This window comes from Mixophyes fleayi, chromosome 6 (genome assembly GCF_038048845.1).
Source record: "Mixophyes fleayi isolate aMixFle1 chromosome 6, aMixFle1.hap1, whole genome shotgun sequence".
NCBI classification, from domain to species: Eukaryota; Metazoa; Chordata; class Amphibia; order Anura; family Limnodynastidae; genus Mixophyes; species Mixophyes fleayi.
In genome coordinates, this window is record NC_134407.1 from 64,741,415 (window position 1) to 64,763,849 (window position 22,435).

The 22,435-nt window shown below is 36.8% G+C and overlaps 1 protein-coding gene across 1 annotated transcript in view; it reads left to right on the forward strand.

Annotated features, from left to right (window-relative positions):
- TMEM100 (transmembrane protein 100) overlaps positions 1-22,209 on the forward strand; it is a 60,916-nt gene extending 38,707 nt beyond the window's left edge. Inside the window, exons 2-3 of the mRNA XM_075216758.1 lie at positions 15,401-15,593; positions 18,441-22,209. Coding sequence (XP_075072859.1) covers positions 18,507-18,908 — 402 coding nt within the window. The 5' untranslated portion in view covers positions 15,401-15,593; positions 18,441-18,506 and the 3' untranslated portion in view covers positions 18,909-22,209. The remainder of the gene's footprint in view (positions 1-15,400; positions 15,594-18,440) is intronic.
- Positions 22,210-22,435: the final 226 nt, after the last annotated feature.

Consider the following 22,435-nt stretch of genomic DNA (forward strand, 5'->3'; position numbering starts at 1 on the left):
CATCGCATCTGTTGATTTGGTTTTCTATAATTCATTAAAATCACAATGTCAGGGAAATGCGGAAGTGTTTACGCACTCACCACTAGCAGCGTAGGCAGATATCTGTACAGTGTGCACTGATATCAACAGGTCCAGATGTCGGACCATAATCTGATGGGTTCCCTGGATAAATTGCTTCATCTGTAACCAGTTGTAACTATCATTCCTTGGTATCCAATCCATTTTTAATTATTTTCAAATGTGCTATACCGACCTTTTATTGTAGAGAATTCCATAGCTTGATTACTATTATTATGAAACAAACCTTCCTTCAGTTGCAGTGAATATTTACTTGTCAAACAGTTTTTGTAATGGGCTTGGAGATATATAGATATATTATCTGAAGTGCCCAGCGTTGTCCAGATTTAAATCTTTATTATGTGATTTAAATCTTTATTATGTAATCAATGAGTTGGATGTAACTGTCAACATTTTAATAATAATTAGCAGCTAAGATGTCACTCAAATCCATCCAGTGGAAGGCCCAGGACAGGCTCCCTGTGTGAAAGTTATGCCCAGCGTACAGCAAGGGGAGGTTTGACTGGGACCCCAACCACTCCATTAGGCATCCCAGACAAATTGTCACCCCTCTGTAGTTTTCATCTAAATCCATCCAGTGTAAGCCCCATAACAGGCTTCCTGGGTCTAAGTTCTGCCCAGCGTACAGCAACGGGAGGTCCGACTGGGACCATAACCCCATTAACACTTGGCCAGGATCCAACTGGACCACCTCACATTGGTTTCATCCCAGTTGGTGCAGGGGTATCTGAATGCATAACCAGACAGACAAACAAACAGGCCAATGATTTTTATATGTATTAATAAGGTAGCCAGTCTCTGAACCCCTTGAAGTTCTTCTATGTCATTTATATTTATAGACCAGTTTAAAAAACTGTTCTGGCAAACCCTAACATTAACCGTTACATAAATAATCTAAATGTGTGTTAGGATGAGACTTATCTCATTTGAGCGAAATCCACTTTTATACTTTTATATTTTCAAAAATATGTAGGTAGTTTTGATGTGCTTATTCCATTAAATGGGAAGCTCCAAGGACTAACATACTGAAAATTAATAAAGTTGTGCAATCAAATCTTGTTGGCTACTGTGCTTGCGTTATTTTCCAGAATTAATGCTTATAACAATGTTTCACAAAGCAGTACCACAGTTCAATAAGTAAGAAATACATATCTGGTAAACATAATAAAAAGCATCTGGCACAGCAAACATAATGCCTGGATAAAATATGTTATTGCTTCTTGTAGATAGCTGATGTGACCAAATTCGGAAAGTGTTTATTGAGACACACAAGTTATTGATTATTTTTTGTAAGATCAAATAATATTTTTGTTTGCAGTTTAATCATGAAATTTGTTGACCGTTAAGACAAAATATATTTGATTTGACATCTTGTTAAAATATTGCTTCATTCCAAAGTTCAGAGCTCTCTGTAATATGGCTTGTCTTACACTCTTAGCCATAGTGATGGATTTGTGCTGGATTTAGGAAGTAAATAGGAGATTTCCAAGCCAATTTACATAATGCATTATTGGTTTTTTTGTTGGTTTTTTTTTTTGGTATGGAACAGTCCTATTCCATTTTAGTGATAAGGGAACATGTAGTATGCATTGGAGAAGTAAATAACATTTAATAAAACAAAGAGGTATGATCGGGGGGGGCTGGCAAATTTCAGCCCAGGGGGCAAGACTCAACTCAGCATCCTATTTTAAAGGACAAAGAGTGCTGCTGGCCCATTGACCAAGCCCAAGATGGCCCTCTATGAGACCAGCCTGGGGGCATATGCCCCCCTGCCCCCCAGCCCAACCTGCCCCTGTGTATGATCTTCCCTAGAGCGCTTTTAACAGGGATGGACAACAGGCATGCAGCCTGCTTAGCCTTCACCAGCAACCATCAGCTCCTTCCTGCTTTATGTCCTGTTGCTCTTTTTAAGGGCCTGATAATCCAGTAGGTTGCAGCCTGGGGTGCAGCCTGGGGTGCAGAAATGTGACAGCCATAGGTATAAACTGAAATTTATTTTAAATTATAAGAAAATTGTTTTTTTCCAAAGTAAAAAGAAAACATGAAGGAAAAATGTAGTAAGGTTTTAATCTTGACATATTCCCATGGTAAAGATTAAATACAATGAGTCATTTTGGGTAGACGCTTGAAGATTAGCGAATAGGAGAGACAAGGATGGCAACAGGCGCAGTGATAGCCCCCTCCACCTTCAAATCTTCACTCTCGTTCATGCCTTCATTCTACCATACATTTCTGATTCTATTGAGAATTAAATGCATGATATAGATTGCTGTGACCCTTTTAAAAAGCCAAGTGGAGCTGAATTTTAGAAGCACGGGAATATAAACATTGGTGCAGCAGAGTGGCCTAGTGGTTAGCACTTCTGCCTCACAGCACTGGGGTAATGAGTTTGTATATTCTCCCTGTGTTTGCGTTGGTTTCCTTCGGGTGCTCCGGTTTCCTCCCACACTACAAAAACATACTAGTAGGTTAATTGGCTGCTATCAAAAAATGACCCTATTCTGTCTGTGTGTGTGTGTGTGTGTGTGTGTGTGTGTGTTAGGGAATTTAGACTGTAAGCTCCAATGGGGCAGGGACTGATGTGAATGAGTTCTCTGTACAGCGCTGTGGAATTAGTGGCACTATATAAATGATGATGATGATGGTGGGGGGTGAAGGAAACCGGATTTTAAATTAATGAGAAATCCGCTTTTACTTATTGCATATTAGGTTAGTGTGGAAGGTGAGGGGGCACTACAAGGTGAGGGGGCACTACAAGGTGAGGGGGCACTACAAGCATAGAGTGGCCTGAACCCTTGATAAGTCCCTGCTTGTTTTGACTGCTTTTTGTCCCATTAGCCCAAGCTCTTATTTAAGAAAAGCTTATCTAATAAGGGTTGGAGAAGTCAGTGAAGCTTGGTGGGTCATAAAGCACAGAATAAGACTGAACTTATTCTTTGAGCGGAGAAACTGACTTCTGCATCACATGACGACCTCCGCATCATGTGACCTCCTCTACATAATGCAGGAAGGTCACACAGCTCCAGCCACATATCTGAGATCAGTTTAGGGGGGCCTACAGACTGTACCACATGGTCTCCTCCTCCACATTAAGAAAGGCTGCATAATTCCTGCTTACCTCATTTAAAGTAAGTTTAGGAATTTTAGGCAGTCCCTGTTGTGCGTAAATGTGCTGAAAGGTAATTGTCTATTTTAGTTCTATTTATACATATGAACAAACATTCTTTATCATGAGACACATTAAATATAAAACGTGCAACAGCTTGATGAATGGAAACCTCTCTCTCAAATTGTGTCGTGCTTGTTCCTTACCGCTAACTTTCCAAAGCTGGTGGAAAAAGTGTTTATACTACACATTGAATTGTAAGATTTGATTGATATAGCTTGTAACACTTTTTTTATCTTTACGCCTGCTGATATGTCATTTCAGATCAATGTCCCTTTCTTTGACAAAAGGTAGTTTTAACTTACTACTTAGATTAAGGGTAATGTGCAGCCCTTTTGTAGGCTAAGGGGTCACACACGAAACCCTAGAAGGGTATCTATCAGTTTGCCTATCACTGACATACAGTCTCATTTTATAATATGGGGGGTATTCAATTGTTTCTTTTAACTCGCTAAAACAAAAAAAAACGAGCGCTCTAAAAATATTAGCGTTAATACGGTAATATGCGCGTAAATACCGTTAATACAGTAGTTTACTCGCTGAATTTCATCTCGCAGCTCAGGGAGCTGCGAGATGAAATTTAGCGAGTAATTACCGTATTAACGGTAATATTTTTAGAGCGCTCCTTTTTTTTTGTTTTAGCGCGTTAAAAGAAACAATTGAATACCCCCCTTTGAGGCAATTATAAAAAATAAGAGATGGATATTGAATATGTAATGGCATCAATAATACAATGATTGCACCCCAGGAACTGACTTACCCTAGTGTTCTATGACCACGCCAAGCTAGACACTGACAAGAAACAGGAATTATTTCTGACCAATGCCCAGAAAGGGGAATTCCGAGGTACTTGGCTGGAATGAAGGAAATGGGGCCTCGACTTTATTGTCAGCTGACCTGGAAAATGGAGTCGGATGGGGTTTGACACTGCTCGGCACTGCCAGGGAGGTATGTGCCAATAAATAACAAGCTATAGAAGGTTATATAATATCTGTCTGGAATGAGATTGCTGTTTGCCCTCTGTGATCACTTCTCCTCCTTACTAATGGGTGGGCTTCCAAAATACTCACATGCTCCAACCATAGTGACCAAGACAGAAGTCTGCCTGGTCTATTGAAGGATACCTGTGGTAAAACACACCTCCTTCTCTTCACTGGGCCTAGTAACAACAATAGCAGTTCCTTATCAAACAACATCATCATGAACAACAGTGAGGGAAAAATCCCGAATTATAACGCCAGGACACAGAAAAGGTGTGAACAACCTATCTTTAATGGGTGACCTGGCTGTGACAAGCCACTTACATAATCTGTGCAGCTCCAGCATGATCCTGCATTAATTTGGATCCGCTTTGACCTCAGACAACTGCATTATGTGTCATTAATGAAGTCACCAATGCTACTATATAAAAAAACAGGGGTTCTCATTACAAATCTAGTCAGGAGGCCTTAGACAGAGCCGTAACTAGAAATGTTAGTGCCTGGGGAAAAAGGAAATGTGAAACCCCCCCAAACCATCAGCTGTAACCAAATGAATGTAAAATGTCCAATTCCTGTGCCCCCACTTCTTATTTGCACCCTGGGCAGCTGTCCCCTCACACATCCCTAGTTACAGCCCTGCCCTTAGATGACTCTTTTACACAGATATGTTTCAAAACCATGTTGATATATGTCATAAAACTATTTATTAACAAAATAATATTCACTGACATGAAAATTATTATTACTGGAATTCAAAAACCTGCCTGTTGGTGGTTTAAATGTTTTAACTGTACAGGACTCAGTTTAAAGGCTTTGTGCATGCAATATAGTAACTATTTGAGGTTGTACTTGAATGATTTTTACAGCATTTTATGGTGCGCACACACAACCTTGTAACTTCTGATAAGGAAAAACAGTAAATCCAGCTTTATAATCTTTAACTGGCGTTGTTTGAAGGACAAAACTAGATGTAAACGACTGTTGGTAATTTGTTATTGTGTTTGTCACATAATTAACTTTCAGTTTTAAGTCATACTGGATTGTACCACTACTGAACAACTAGCAGGACATTTCATGGGCTACTTTTCAGATACTCTCAGCTAAGCAGAGATTTTAATAAATTCAATAGACATTTTCCGCTATTTACACAAAAATAACAAATCCCAGTCTGTGTATCCACAGATCAGAATAGAAAGGCGTAACCGTCTCAAGTATCATAATCTGAAAATGAGGTACACTTTTTGCAAGGGCAAATGGAGTGAATATGTATGTGACCATTTGGGGTGCTTTACTGTAACATTTGTGACAAAAACAGAGATGATGTTTGGGAGCGGAGAAAATGTTAGATGTGAAATCAATATTTTAAAAGACTGGTGCATACAGTAGGTGGGGGGTTTGGGTAAGCCATGCAAGATTTTTTGAGAAACAAAGAAACAAAACTGTCTGCAATGAGACTTGGGGAAAAAATAATGTACAAAAGTGGAGAAATTGTGGTGGACATTTTTTTGAATAAGAAGACTGAGGGCCTGAGTCATTAAGGAGAGTAAAATATAAAAAAGGAATAACTTTGCACGTTGGCAAAATCTTGTTGCATTGGAGGAGGGAGTAAATTTAAAATGTTGGGACAGATTAATAGCTGAAATAGGGCATGTCCTAGATCAACTTTAGATTTCAGTGTAAAAATAAAGTATTTCTGTGCTAGATGACAAAAAAAAATAGCCAGCATTTAGCTTGTTTGCAAAATAATAAACTAATTTGCACCCCTTTCATTGTAACATGGTTTGTCCTGGGGAACATTTACTCCTTTTATTGCCTTACTTTCCTTAATGACTCAGGCCCCGAGAGTCTAAAATGTGACAAATATTCTCTGTACAGCGTTGTGGGCTTGGTAGCGCTATATAAATAAATGCTGAAATGGGACAGGTTATCTAATTCAGAAACACTTTACTTAAGCATATATGTTAATTTGGCTGGAAGAGAGCAGGGAGTAGTGAGGTGTGACTTTGGGAGGTGTGAGTTTAGTGAGAGAATAGACAGGTTGTAGTGTGATCCATTTGCTGTGGAGATATAGAATTACTGAAAATGTGTTACAGTATAAAGTCTAACACATGACCACAAGCTTTAATTTCTCTTACCATACATACAGAACATCCTTATATAGCCATTCCATTGAACGTCTAGATTATGAAAAAAAAATTGTGTGTATATATATATATATATATATATATATATATATATATCAAAATAAAATAGATAGTACAGCGTGTAACTCCAATTAGACCAAGAAAGTTCAATAAAAGTCCAAGTTGGACATAGGATTTCCTATGTTCAGGAGGCAGCCACAGTTCCCATAAAGCCAGATGGTGACCTGGAATAATCTATAACAAAACAAATAGGGAGGGGCGCCACATAGTATAAACCTGTATATACTGAAAGGTATACAGAAGATGTGCCATGAGCAAGAAACTCAATCATCCATATGAGTGAAAGAAGGAGACATTTCTATAACACTCAAACAACAAGGGTGAATATAAGCAGATGGAGAACACTGGAGCTCCTGCACCTCACCAATATAGAATGTACGTACCAGATAAAAGTTCTTTGAAGCTTATCTGTATATATGATGATGATTCTTCACATAGGATACACTCTATTTTCACCCTTCAGATGTACACAGGGCAGGATTCATATGCAGTGCTTCTGGAGTCCAGATATGGTACTCAGTAGTAGCCAGATTATGTAGATGGAAAAAGACTCATATAGTATAATACTGTATAGCACCAAATTTATTACATACAGAATGCAGAATATGCACTTACATAATTAAAAATAATACATGCTTATCTGGGTATCTTTAAAAGGGGAGTGAGACCATCACAAAGGGAGCTTCATATAGGCAAATCAGCTATTTCCAATTGCTCCGGTATACATCACCACTGGTAAAATATATGGTCACAGATTCCCTCTTTAGCGCAATGTCCTCTACGCGTTTCATCTTAAAAAAAGACTTCCTCAGGAATGTGTGCGTGTGTAGTTAGATTTGGGATACATCATCATCATCATATTTACTTATATAGCTCCACAAATTCTGCAGCGCTGTACAAAGTACTCATTCATGTCAGTCAGCAAAACAAAGGTAATTATTTGCAGTACTGTACTGTATGCTTTGCAGTTGGACAGTTAGAGGCACTTTACTACAGGTAATTAGGGCCAAAAAAGAAAATTGTGAGGATACTGGAGTAACTTTTAGTCCTATTTGCCTGGGCAGTCAACTGGTCTGCTCATAGGTCAGCCCTATGCATGGACCCTAGTCTTCCCAGAATCTCAACATGGATTAATTAAATCACCAAGGCAAATATTACACATATAAATACACAGTACACAAAATTCTAGCAAATATGTGACAATACCAGAGGGTTCACCACACAACTTTGTTTCAGTCACTTTGAAGCTCAATCCTGGCCACTGAGCCACGCTCTTCACTCATCTAGTCACGTGGCAGAGGCTGAGCCCAATGTCCTGCTGCTTCTCAGGTCCACAAAGAAGGCACAGTCTGAGTGGAGGAGTGATTCCTAGTCAGCAAAGTCCTGAATAGAGACCCCCACTGCCCTACATCTGTATCTTATGAAACCTCACTAACATTCTCACTTAGCAGGGGCTTCCTGTGGACCTCCCCAGTCCTCGGCTCACTTACAGGCATCCTATGGTGTGTTACTCCAGCATATATGCTAAGCTGGATGCGACTAAGTGGGATGCCTGCTGCCTGTGTATAGATCCAGTGGCCAGATGGCATATTGCAATATGCAGATAAAAGACATGTTAACACAACAGTATCAATGTAGGGAACCCTACCTGGAAACATTTAAGAATATAGAATAGATATCAAATACATACATGGTTAACATATTACAATTCAAGCAATATTAAACACAGTTTGGATGAGAAGAGTGTCCAGCAAGGTAAAGCCTATTGTGAAGGCTCTTATCTCCTGATACCCTTATCTCGTAGAGGCTCCCAGAGATATAGTTGTTGGAAACATTTAAGGGATCAGTCCATGAGAAGATTGATAGCTTTTAATTCTTTAGGTATGAAGAAGTAAATGCTCTTAGTACAGCAGCAGAATTGTTAGCTAAAATGATCCCACTGGCAGAATAATGGCAGCTCAGTGGGCAATTGCTTTTCATCTCACTTACATATCTACCCAGTAAGAACATCATACGGGATATTGGGTTAGTTTTCTGAATATTGGAAATGACAATTACATAACAATATTGATGAATGGCGATTACATAAAATGTTGAATAACATTATAGTGGTTGCACATAATTTTGTATATAAATTGACCTATGAGGTTAAGGTGAACATGTGTTGATGAAAGTGTTAGAGCCTCTGAAGATTCATAAAACGTGGCATTGGGAGCATGGTATTAGTGGCACCTTGGGCATCATAGACTGTTAAGGGGTGACTATGGAAAGAGTGAGGCGACATGAGTAATGTTGGCTATGAAGCAGGTTGGATTATCAGATTTAACTTTAGCAGTTGGTCCTACTGCAAATTTAAAAGCAGTAAATCATTTCTTCTGTCTCATTTTACAAATATCCAGCATATCTCACTCTACAGCATAGAATCTATATATTTCTCACAGTGAAACACCTCACAGGATTCATACATAATTGTGAACCACAAAATATATACAACTCTCAATTTGCAGTAAGAGATTTACAAACCCTGTGAGGCATGGGAGAGTGTTGGACAACAATACCCTTAGCATGGAATATATTTGCATTCATGAGATCATTCTCAGTTGGAGAACACTATCCATTCTCAGAAATGCATGTTGGAAAAAACAAGCAGATAAATAAAGAATTTCATCACTTGCTGAGTTAATGTTGCAGAGAGTAATGTTGTGCTGTAGCCAATAGCAATCAATCATGTATATATTAGCTTTTATTGTAGTCATACTAATAAAAGTATATATAAAATTGTTGCTATGAGTTACAACTATGGATACCCACTTTTCAGAATGTTTAGTCCTGCTTTCAAAATAGGTTTTTCAATCAATCCTATATTATAGTAAAAATAATTACCTACAAGTGCACGAATGAGAAAAACATTTAAGGGTTTGTGTATTTGTTCTCAGATGCCTTTTTCACCAGTCCGCAGTGGTGCACTTTCCAGGAAAACTACTCTGGGTGCATAGAGTCCTAAGGGACTAAAGATTAAAATATTGTTTTAGAAAAAAACTATCTGGGATAGTGCGAGCAAATAGATTCCTGATAACTAAAGCTCCACCAGTAACTTAGTAAAGGCATAACAAATACACTTAAATATATATGCGTTATGCCCAATCCTTGGCCCTCATTGTCCATAACTGGTTCAGGTTTCACTAGATAAAAATTAAACTTGCCAAATATTACTACCTCCCTTCTGGGATGGCAAGTATGGGACAGGAAGGGACATTGCACAGCGGGGGTAGGGTCTGATTACACAAATTGTGTCATTAAGCCCCACCTCCACCTGGGATCAGGAGGTTGCCTGCTCTTCCTGAAGGTTTCGGACATTCAGGGAGAGAAGGCAAGTTTGTGCAAAAGGTGTCATCTTTAGTTGTAGAAGAACATTGATCCCCGCACAGTGTTATTAAATAAGTCCCAATGTCATGGCTGAGGACAGCTGTGTATTTTCGTTTTGTAATAGGTTATCTATATTACCTTGTGTTTCTTTTTTATTTGAGTCATAATGCTAACTTATATTGTATATTTGCCTGTAAAAGTGCTTAGTTGTAAAATCTCCTATGTGCCTACTGGTTATAATGTTACTTGTTTCTTACTACATAGCAGTGATATTTATACAAAAATAAGGCCAACTTATGGATCAGGAAACCTGTGCTCTGTTTTTTGCTGTACAGTATATAGTTTTAAAAGTGCATTCAGTTTCTTTCCACTTTCAAATGACATTAATGGATTTTCTTGCACATACCTTTATGCCATGTTTACTAAATACATTGTTTTGTCTTTCTGCATTCCTTCTGTGAATTTAAATATGTTTTTATACCATTAGGAAACGTTGGTTTTTGGTGCCCTGGGATATACCTCAGTGCAGATTGTTTAATAAAATTGTATCCACTGCAAAGAAAACATCAGAGTAGGGTCGTATCCCAGGGAATGACAAATTCAAAACTGCCAGATGAAAAACTATAAAGTAAATGCTTTGTATTTAGTAGAAGTTTAATAAGGAAATTAATGAATTAAAAAGTTATGTGAACGAGGAACATACCTTTCACTTATTTTTATTTTCTCTTTGAATATGCCTAATATAATATCATTCCCTGAAAGTGTAATAATGCTATTGGTGCTTCTACAAGTTTTGCTACATTGTATCTTTACACCAGCTAAACTCTGCAAGGAAAGAGCCATTGCTTTTGTCTCTTCCCAAATGCATCATATTAGTCTTATTTAAATTTAATCATTTCCTTCAATACAGTGATGGAGTAGTATACTTTAAATGGAGAAGACATTATAACTACTCAAAACACATTTTACACATGTATGTTGAGCCGGATGCATCTAAGCTGACCATCATCACTATCAGTTCATAATTTACACTAGTGAATGAGCACCCCCAAGTTTCCCATCTTCAGGCAGGCGCATATGCATCAGAGTCTATATCATAGTTGCCTGCTCTCCCGGAATGTCCAGGAGACTCCTGAATTTTTGGGAGTTCTCATGGACTCCCGAGAAAGCAGGAAAACCCCCCAGACCAGATCCAGCTATCTCCGTTGGTGAAGTGGGGGGGGGGGGCTAAACGCGTCATCGTGGCCTCGCCCCCTGCTGCGATTGACCGAAATTGTCAACTTTTCAAGACTGACAGGCTCTACTCTCACTAACTCTACTACTAATTCACTACTCTCTCTAACCTACTCTCTCGGCCTCTCTAAGTGAATTTGAATAGTTGAATCCTCTATTCTTCAGGATGGCAATTGCCTTGATATTGTTTTCTCTAGACTATGCTCAGTTTCTGATTTTCTGATTTCCTTAACATTATTTTCCCCCTCTCGGACCATCACCTTATCAGCTACATGCTCACCCCCCAGTACTTTAACCCTCTCTGCTGTCAAACTTTACCAAATCTCCTCATACCCGCAGAAATCCTAACTATTAATTTTCAACATTTTTCCACCTCTGTCCAATACCTTGTCTCCCTAATCTCGACATTCTCCTCCCCTGATATCCTAGTACCTAATTTTCACCAAACCCTGGCTCCAGCGAATATTCCTACTCCACTTCGACTTCGATGTCAGCCGTGGCACACTAAAGTAACACATAATATTCAAAAACTTTCTCTTTAAGCAGAACATTACTGGTGTAAATCTTGCACCTCTATTGATTTCTTCACATATGCTTCTCTCTACCACTCCTATCAAATAGCTCTGGACACTGAATAACAAACATATTTTTTCTCATTTTTGCTCATCTCTGCTCAGGCTTCTAACCTCAAATGCCTTTTTAACACATTTGCATCTCTTCTAAACCCTCTCACCCCAAACCCTCCGACTACTATCAGTGCCCTATTCCCTTGATCCTATTCCCTCACAAATCGGAAGATCCCTGTCTCCTATACTCAGTCCACCTCTAAGTAAAATCTGTAATCTATCTCTCTCTCTACTGGTAACTTCCTGTCATTATTCTAGCATGTAATGATTACTCCTATTCTGAAAAAGCAAAATTCTCTCTAAAATTACCTTCCCATCTCTCAGCTCCCATGCACTTTCAAACTTCTAAAGATACTTGCTTACATTTGCCTCACACGCCTCCTTTCTGCAAACAACCTATTGGATTCTCTTCAGTCAGGCTTTCATTTCTCTGGATCCACCTCTGCTCCGCTTCCTTTAGCAGTCGGAGTACCACAAGGCTCAGTTCTAGGTCCTCTGCTGTTTTCTATCTATAACACTTCTCTAGGAAAACTAATAAGCTCTTTGGATTTCAGTATCATCTCTGTGGATGATAACCAAATTTATCTATCCTTTCCTGATCTCTCGTCATCTGTGTTGTCCCACGTTACTGACTTACTAGAAGAGAACAAAGCCCTTTACTGTGATCAATAGTCTTGTAGAGTAACTTTGACTCTGTGCTATTCTACCATTTCATCTTGGACGTCCTCTCGCCAATTCAAACTTAATCTTTCAAAATCAGAGTTAATAATATTCCCACCCTCCAACAGAAGTTACCTAGCTGACATTTCTATTTCTGTTGACTACACTATGGAATTCCCTCCCTTGCAAAATAAGACTTTCCTCTGGTCTACAAACATTCAAGCATTCTCTGAAAACCCACCTCTTCAGGCAAGCTTATAATATTCCTCAATCACCCTCTTAACCTCACTAGGTTACCCTGTTACCACCCTTTACACAATTCACACAAGACAACAACCCTCTGAGCCCTTGACCATCATTGTTGGGTGACATGATCATATAGAATACCAATCATTTTTTGACTTTGCACTTTGGCTGGACCGAAATGCAATAGGTAGACTTTATAAAACTTTTTTTTCTGGAATCCCCATATTGTGATTGACAAAGAATACAATTTTACATAACTTTGACCCCCTATATCTCAGAAACTATGAGGCCTAGAGAAGATCAATTTGACATGGGTTAGTAGATATGTGGTAATATCAAGTGTACCAAGTTTCATGAAAATCTGAGTCAGTGGATGTCATAATTAATTTTTTCAGGGTGATTTGACATGGAATGACATGTATCCAAGTCCCATTGTCCCATAGATTATAAGCTTGCGAGCAGGGCCTTCTTACCGCTTTGTCTATATTACCCAGTAATGTTTTATTACTGTGTTTGTCCCAAATTGTAAAGCGCAATGGAATTTGCTGGTGCTATATAAATAAATGTTGATGATGATGATGTTCATATATCTATATATGCTTTACAAGTCAAACAACAGTACTAACATTGCTGTATGATTCGGCATTGTAAATACTTTTTTTTCTTATTTTATAGCCTGCCGTTTTTACGCCTGTATATGGATAGATCTAGCCATTGGCCAAATACCTTCTAATTACAGTTTTATGGTAAAGGAAGGTGTGGCCCTCCTGTACACATTTTACTGAAGAGAAAAAACATTAGATGAGGTGTAAATTGTACATTATTTTCTATGTAAATTGCAGGGTTCAGTTATATTTAGTCTTACATATATTAAAAAAATAGATATTGATGATATCACCTCATGTGATGAGGTAGGTTTTTCATATTGTTTAAATAGAATCAATAATATTGCACAGTGCTATACAGAGAATATGTACAATAATCATAATAAATCCCCACTCCATTGGAGCTTACAATCTAAATTCCCTACCACATACACATACACGTTGGGGTCCATTTTTGCCAGAAGACAATTAACCAATTATTATGTTTTTGGACAGTGGGAGGACCCCCTGAGCACACTGAGGGAACCCATGCAATCATGGGGAAAACATACAGACTTCACACACACACACAGTCCTGGTTGGCATCAAATCCCTGATCCTAGAACTGTGAGGGAACAGTGCTAACCACTGTGCCACATGGTGTAGTGTCCTATTTAGTGTTCCATGCACAATGTGTACTCATTCACCTGTTGAGCAATGTACCAACCTGTATCAATCCCATCATGTAAATAAATAAGCCACATTGTACTTTCATTCTTCTGTTACATATTCTCACCCTTCAACCACTGTCATTTGTTAGAAACAGTAATCAACAATTATGTCAGCCCTGATTGTTATAAATTGTGCTAGATACCTTTTGATGTGGGTTTTGTTGACATAATACACATATTATATAAACCTATATCTCCCATTTCCTATTTCAATGCATAGTTGGGGGAGAGAAGCTTCAAAGTTGGACATTATCACTTAATTTCTATGACAACTACCCACACTGTATACTTTATGTGTGTACCACCACATCCCTCCCATTATAGCATAATAATAGATCTAATAGACCTTAATAAGGTAACAATGTATTACTTTTGACAGGATAAAATATGTCACTAAATCTACTAACTTGAAATTATGTTCACAGTGTGACAGTGTTAATGGTCAATGGCTAAAAAACATTAACTTAACATGATAGGGCAGCAGATTTCTACCATGTATTTTTTCATTTTAAATGGAAATAGGAACATTTATTAGTTTAGTTTTATGTATCCAGTGCAAAACCTGCTATTGAACTTCCTCAACTTACATGTAAACATTTGAAAAAAATTCTCAAGGGAACTTTGCTGTTGGGAAGGTGCATTTGTATGAAGTGTATGGAACACTCTAAGCAAACATAGGACCAGGTCTCCCTTGGGGCCCAGCAGAAGTAACTATGGAGGGGAAGGTTGGACTCCTGCTACATCTGAGTTGGATTACAGGCTGCATGGTCCAGTAGCATCCTATTTTTTAGCAGAGTCACACCCCTCCTAGGCTGCATGTACAGCCTTGGGGGGCAAGAAGCAACTGCATTGGGGCCCGAGGTTAGTCTTAGTGGCTGGCACTGACACGCAGGGGGTGCTGTGTGACATTATATCACTCATTCCTAAACCTTGGCGCTCTAGATGACAGCCCAGGTTTACTTAATGTTGGCACCAGCCCTGCATATAAGTAGGTGCAGTGCTTGTGGGGTGAGCTCCTTAACTGCAAAGGTCACTGGCATTGTACCCCTTACAATGCTGCAATTCAGTTTGAAATGGTGGTGGATTAAAATTGTCTATTTTGCTAAAATGAGTGTTTAATAAACAGGCCCATATGTTTGCAGAATGACATCATTCACTTTGAAAATTTTATTCAATGGAATGTACAAAGGAAAGTTTTGGCAAAACACGTGATGGCCTCAGCATATAAAGAACTTGTTTTAAAATGTAGAATTCTTGGCAACCTAATCCTAAATATCCTCTTTTAAAATTTCTCCATCTGTTAATAGTTTTACATTTCGAAAGACACAATATGCAACAAAATAGGTGACCAAGAGGTCAGAAAGCAAGAGTCTCCTGCCAAGAAATTAAATCTCCACAGAGGTGTAAAAGGCAGAGATTTTCCCCCTGAAGCCTGGCCCCTTTCTCCTCTGTACAGCCCAGTGATTATTGCAAACAAACGCCTATTCACTCTCTTCTGATTCGTGTCCCATTTTTTCTTTCCATAGAAATCCTCAGTGCTAACGATGTGTCATCTGTAACTCACCCTGGAGCTGCAGATTGGTATTCAAAGCAGCAGACAGGCACATAGCATTTCCTCTGCATGTTCCTGCTCAACACAAACTGGATTGAGACAAAATACATGTTTTGTTGACCAAACACCCCAGGGATTTGTCATACCATGGATTACAGATTTCCACGGTAGGTTCAAATTTTAATGCTTGCTTGTAAATCTTAATGGTTACACTTCTCTAGGTTTTAAAGACTGCATGCATTTTTCTCCACAGTATTTACAAGAACAAATGCACATTTTAATAATACAGAAGTTAAGAAAGGATACTCTTAAAATAAAATGAAAAATATTTAATTAAACAAAAACAAATATATATTTCAAGTGTTTATAAATGTATGGAGTGTATTTGGAATTTCTTAACAATTACGCAAGAAATGTAATTTTATTGTTCACTTCCTTTAGTGTTTTATGAAATTATATGGTTGTATGAAAGTGGAAGGTTAAATGACTGTAACTGTGATTAATTATATCATTCTTGTGAAGATTCCAATATAAATTGAAGAGCTTTCAGTCAGGCTGGTGGAAGTATAAGTTGTAATTTATTGGTAATGAGGAATACATTTTAAATTGTCTTATAGCAGTAATAATGTAAAATACCAATAAATATGAATAATGAGTTAAAAGTATAAGTGGCAATGTCAAATCAGTTGTATCGTTTAAGTTCTATGTGCAATGTCTGTTTATTATACTAATATTTACTTATATAAAGTTCTGCATTAATACAGTAGTGCATTTGTAAAAAGTATGCCTCAGATTAATAACCAAACTCCAATATGTTAACATTTTAATGACTTGTGAAAGGTATCAACACTTGCTATGTTGCACATGAAATGGGGGCTGTAATCTTAATTGTCTCTTAGTTTATATTTACCAATCTCCATATAAAATAATTGTGTTAAGGTGTAACTGTCAGCACGACTACATTTAATAATCTTCAATATTAATAATCAAAAGTGTATCTCATTGAAACAAAAAAAAAACGCACAAAGTAATTAAGATGTTTTAAAAAGTGTTATATTCAAGTACATTTAAAAATACAAACAAAAACAAATAGGAATCTGTACATCTTGTTAGCGATTAGTTCCAGAAAACGTTACAGTCTCTTACTCAATTATCTGTCTTATGACAGAGAGATAGAACATAAATTCTAAATGCACTCTAGTAGTGACAAGGGAATGATAACTCCTCTCCATGCATTATTAAGTAGAAGAATGGAAAGGTAATTAAATAGAGAGATTTCGTTTAACAAATACTTACAAAGCATCTTCAGGGTACCAATTTGTTTATTATATCTGTCTACTGGAATTTTGTGTAGAGGAGATATTAATGACTTATTGTATGTTTAAAACAATATTACTTATAACTCATTAAATTAACTACATGTTAAAGGAAATCTATATAAAAAACAAGTCTTTGTTGTCAGAATTTTTTTTTTTTTTCCAATATGTGACGTAACTTAAGATATTACAGTTATGTATATTGTTCACAAAGATAATTTATTTGCACAGTTATATCATCGTTTTACTCTTGTTTAGTTTGTGAACAGCTTTAGGTAACTGATTATAATGCAACATTTAGTTTTGTATATAACATATCTATTAGCCCATTAGTCTTAAACAATAAAATATGTACAGTGCTTTCCTAGATTAGCTCATTTGAACTCCATTAAAATATATGAAATAGCAAGTATATGGGTGGAAATAGTCTATGTAAAAACAATGTTAATTACAAGAAACAAAATATCCAATAACTGAAAAAAGTGCGATGTTTTATATTTTATCAAGTAATGTCATTTTTGTTTTCCACTTATTCAAGGTTTGTCAAGCTTTTTGTGTAATGTGCCCCCTTTATGACAGTAAATAACAGTAATCCCCCCTATTTGTGTATCAGTGTATCCCAAATACGCTCAAATACATATAAATATTTGCCAAGCAACCCTTCATATCCTTATAGATTTAGAAATGTTTCCTTCTGTTTTGTTTTTGAATATGTTTTAAGTACTCTTTATAAATTAAACTGTTATTTTGGTTTTCATTTAATTGATAGAGGTCCCTGTTGAATACTAGATTATTTAAATAATCATTTTAAAATACATTTTCTGATTTTCCTTTTCTTTCCTGAAACTCCTGGCATGCCAAAAACTCACGTTTTGCATGTGAAAAAACTATGCGTGGGTAGGTGGTCTTCGAAGTAGGGATTACAGAAAATGCAGATAGCTTCATGAGTGGCATCACACCAAATCATAATATAATATTTGATTTTTAATAGAAAAATCAGCAATATCTTTTAATGTTTCCTTTTCATTTTGTTTAACAGGAATAGAATGATTTTTAATATTGCAAAAAAAAGATTCAGTCTATTTTTTCTTCTATCTTACCAATTACATGGTGCCACTTCTCTTGTTCTGCGCATGTATAACTTACCTTGTATGTTTGGACAATTGCATAGCATAATTTCTCTTGTACTGTAAGTTTAGGTGAAATCTCATTCCATATTTTTGTTTTTTATGCATGGAAAACTGCACAGTACTACTTCTCTCATTATTTACTTGTTTTTTTTTGTTCTTGCTTTGTTCTAATTTACTGTAGCTGCAAAGACGTATGCTAAAATGTTTCTGTAAAAAATTAAGATGCATTCAATAGAAGTACATAAACTACAGCATAATCAAAGTGTCATCTTGGTCACTGATTACATCATATTAGGAATTGCACTACTCAGTGTGACTACAGTGCACATTATATTGTTTGCATGAATTTAACTGCCCTACAAACATATACCTGGTAATGTTATAAAAATGTTCGATATTGAATATTAATAGCAGAGATGTTTCATGTACGATAATTATATGTGACTACAAAAAAGTCTGTTCATCATTCTGTTTGCAGCTTATATTGCAAATGTACATTTTATTTTTATTTTCGATTTTAAATGATAATATGTATTAATTGACTTTTTTTAATTCATTTTTAACACAGCTTAAGTCGATTTGGACCCAATAAAGAAGTTTAAAATTGAATTATAAACCCACTTAAAACAAAAGGATGGAGCAACCTATTAAAGATATACTTCTGGGTGCTCCAAAGGCTTCAGACCCCATGATTATGGAGAAACGTGCCAATGACTGTGTGATTACAACTGTTCCAAGAGTCAATGAAACCCAACTGACTGCAGCAACAGGAGGAGCAGAACTCTCTTGTTACCGCTGCACCATCCCTTTCGGAGTGGTTATACTTATAGCTGGAGTTGTGGTCACTGCGGTGGCTTATAGTTTCAACTCCCATGGATCCATCATCTCCGTCTTTGGGCTGGTCCTACTTTCTTCTGGACTTCTTCTGGTGTGCTCAAGTGCACTTTGCTGGAAAATTAGGCAACGGAAAAAGAGAGCAAAAAGGAGAGAGAGCCAGACGGCGCTGGTGGCAAACCAAAGGAGTTTATTTGCTTAAGAGTGGGAACGTCTAGAGTAGTGAGACTGGATCTGGTCTGCATCATTTGGACCAGCTGTAGGAGTGTTGGAAAGATCTATCTGTGTGCATGGAACAGAGCCATTGAAGAGTATGCAATGATTGAGGGAGTGGGACATTTCATTTTGAGAGTTGGGGTCAGTGCAGCTCTTACATAGTTTGTATTTCATTGTCACACATTGTTCCTAACACGTTGGATTTAAAATATATGTTTGAATAAATAGCAATATTCTGCTGGTTGGTTCAAATAGTAGATGAAGCACCCATGGTGCCCTGTAGACAGGTTGGAGGAGTTAAAATGTTCTTTGCTTTTTGGAACAGTGGAGTAAGTAAGTTGTCTATGATACAGTTGGTGTGGTTTATGGCAGCATGGCCTCTGCCTTTTCAAGCCACTTTAAACTGTAGCCACTGAGAACTGCACATAAATAAATAATGTAATAATAGTTATTGCAGATGTTTTAAGTCTATTTTAGGTAATATTTGATTACATTGATAAAGTACTTCTTAATTGAGAAGGAATTAATGGTTAATTTGCACATTTATTTTTGTAAACACTAGTAATTGAGAACATATAAAACAATAAAGATGCACAAAACTAAAACAGTATCAAAGTTACACACACTTTAGAAGTATGCTACAAATAGAATAAAATATATTTGTAAACCCCATTAAATCAAATCCAGGCTATTGGTTATGATGTCTATTTCAATCAATTTATCATTAATATGATACATTACAATTATTTCAGATTAAAATCAATACATACCCACAAGACACTTGTATATAAACCAATAAACAATTCAAGACAATATAGATTTTATTATATTGTCTTAACTGTTATTGCTTTTGTTTTGTTTAATTGTATTTAAATTTGCAATTTTCTGCCAATAACGTTGTCTTTATTAAGCTATAACGCCAACTCGCTGTCATGATAGAACTTTTACATTCTGGTTTTCATTATTGTTGCACTCATTACATGAAATAGAGCATAACACGAGCAAAGGATGGCTCTCAGGAGATTCACCTAAAGCTAGATTAATGACTTACTGGGATTTTACTGATGTCCCGTGTAAAATTATTAGAATGCAAGAAACATATTAGATATGCAAAAGAAATTATTTTTACTGATAATGTAATAACCCAAATCATTGTGCTCTCATTTCTTAGAACCACTTTGTAGTGATTCAAAAGTCAAAGCATCATCTCAGTGCATACATGTAATTGATTTCATAGAATAATTTGTGATTGAAGGTTGATCACCTCTGTGGGAACTTCTGATTAAAGATGCTCAAAAAATTTAAACCGATTCAAAATTAAAGCATATTTCATCGGTTTTAAGGCTCAAACATGTTCGCAGTACAATCATCAATAGACCCAAATTGGCTTTGAAATGTGTATGCTCACAGTTCAAGGTTCACCATTTGGGATTGACATTCATAGTCAAACATGTGCAAATTGGTTCACATGTGTGTGAATCAACTTAAATGTAGCCAAAACAGCGCAAGCCTGATTAAATCTGAGTATCTCACCTTTGGTTTGAATATTCTAGAAACTTCATTACATTTTTGACTTTTAAAACCAATTCATTAAACCGATTCAAGCATATCCACATCAAATCCAGAGAACTCTATACATAAATCGTTATGCATTTTTAATTAGCAAAGGACAATAGCCCTATCACATAACCACTGGTCATAATAGCTATACAATGATGCCTGATTTCTGTGTGCTGAAAGGGACGGTGTTGGATCCAACAATAAGTTAGCCTGCATTCATAAACAGGCTTTTAATCAGAACATGGCCATAATGTTTAAATTTCCAAAATTGCAATGTTGGGAGGTATTGTACAATTACTTTGAATTTTAAAACTTTATATGAAATATGCTTGAGAAATTAGGATTGAATCTTACATATACAATAACAGACATTGAAACAGTACATTTGAGGCAGCATATATTAATGTCATGGGTGTACAGCCTGGGTGACAGCTGTTGAGCCCCATGTAGTTGCCGTGCTGATCCTGGCCCTACTTCACTCTGTCAACTCTGCTGACCGCTGTTCTCAGAAGAAAATACAGCTGTGTCTGTTGCCAGCAAAGAGCTTAATTGCCCCAAGTTACAAGTGTGCAAGCTAGCATTTTAGGTTTTCAAAGTAAAATTCTGTTAATTGGGGAAGGAAATACTGAATCCCTTTCTCTCTGAACAGGAAGTGCAGAAAGACACTAGTGGAGGCAGACAGACAGCCAATGCGGCAAATAAATTGAGGGAATGGAATGATGTCCCTCCCTTTAAACCATAGGTGCCCCATAAAATATTTGCTATGAAGCCAGAAGTTTCTATATACACTCCTGCGGGGCTGGCTGGGCAGGGAGCAGGTTGGAATTTGTTTCCCGGTCGATCCCATACTGGGCTACCTTGGGTTGGATCACTGGTCTGTCTGCAATTTTCCCCTTTAAAATGTTCCTAATAGGTTGCTGAGTTGAGTCTTGCCCCCAGGATAAAATTTGCAGCCCCTGCACCCCCTATTAATGTATTTCCTTTTTTTCCCACATTCCTATATCTGGGCAATGAAGATTATAACTATTTGAGCTTGAAGGATTCAATTTACAACAGCTGTCAAGTTGGGCTGGCATGTTACCGTTCTATGACACATTGATGACTGCGTTTGTTGTTCCTAATATGATTAGAGATTAGTGAAATTGCTGATATTCATATTGCAGGACAACAGGCCAAATTAAATTGATAATTAAGTGATTACAAATATAGTTTTTTAAATACATTTAAATAATTGTGTTTAATTCAGCTGGTAACACCTGCAAATGTCTCCAAGTCTCCGACTTGCTCTCTATTGTCATTACATTTTTCCATCAATTCGAGTTATATAAATACACAATATTCATTTCATTTATCTAGCTGGACAATGGATTTCATTGTTGCACTACACAAAGTAAAAGACTCCTGGTGGGAAATTGATTGAACAGATGTAGGAATTACATGTTTGAAGCTGTAGCATAACTATTAGAATAAAAGTGTCTGTGACTTGCGATTTGAAATCGGACAATTATTGGATGTCAGTGGATGATATTGGTGGTACTTGTAGATTTTTTTATTGTTATATTTAGGGTGTATTTAGATGGCTAACTGTAATTTTATTTGTCAAACGTGCGATGTGTATCTAAAAAGTGTTAACTTTTGTAAATTAACGATAAACTTAGTAAACCTAGCACTTTTTGGTCTCTTTTGTATAAAATATACATTTTATTAAAAAAATAGTGCTGCTAAGATATGTATTGTGTTTTATTTTATGATCATTATTTTATGATGCAGAGTGGCTCTAGTAGTCTGAATGGGCTATATTTTTCAACGAAAACGTGTAATAAATCCGATGTTTAACGTTAGGGCACACAGTAAATCCAACCACAAATAACAGGTGCTTATACATGACTACACATGGTATTTGTGCACTCAGGGCTCATATATTGCACCATTATACATCAAATGATTGTCTAC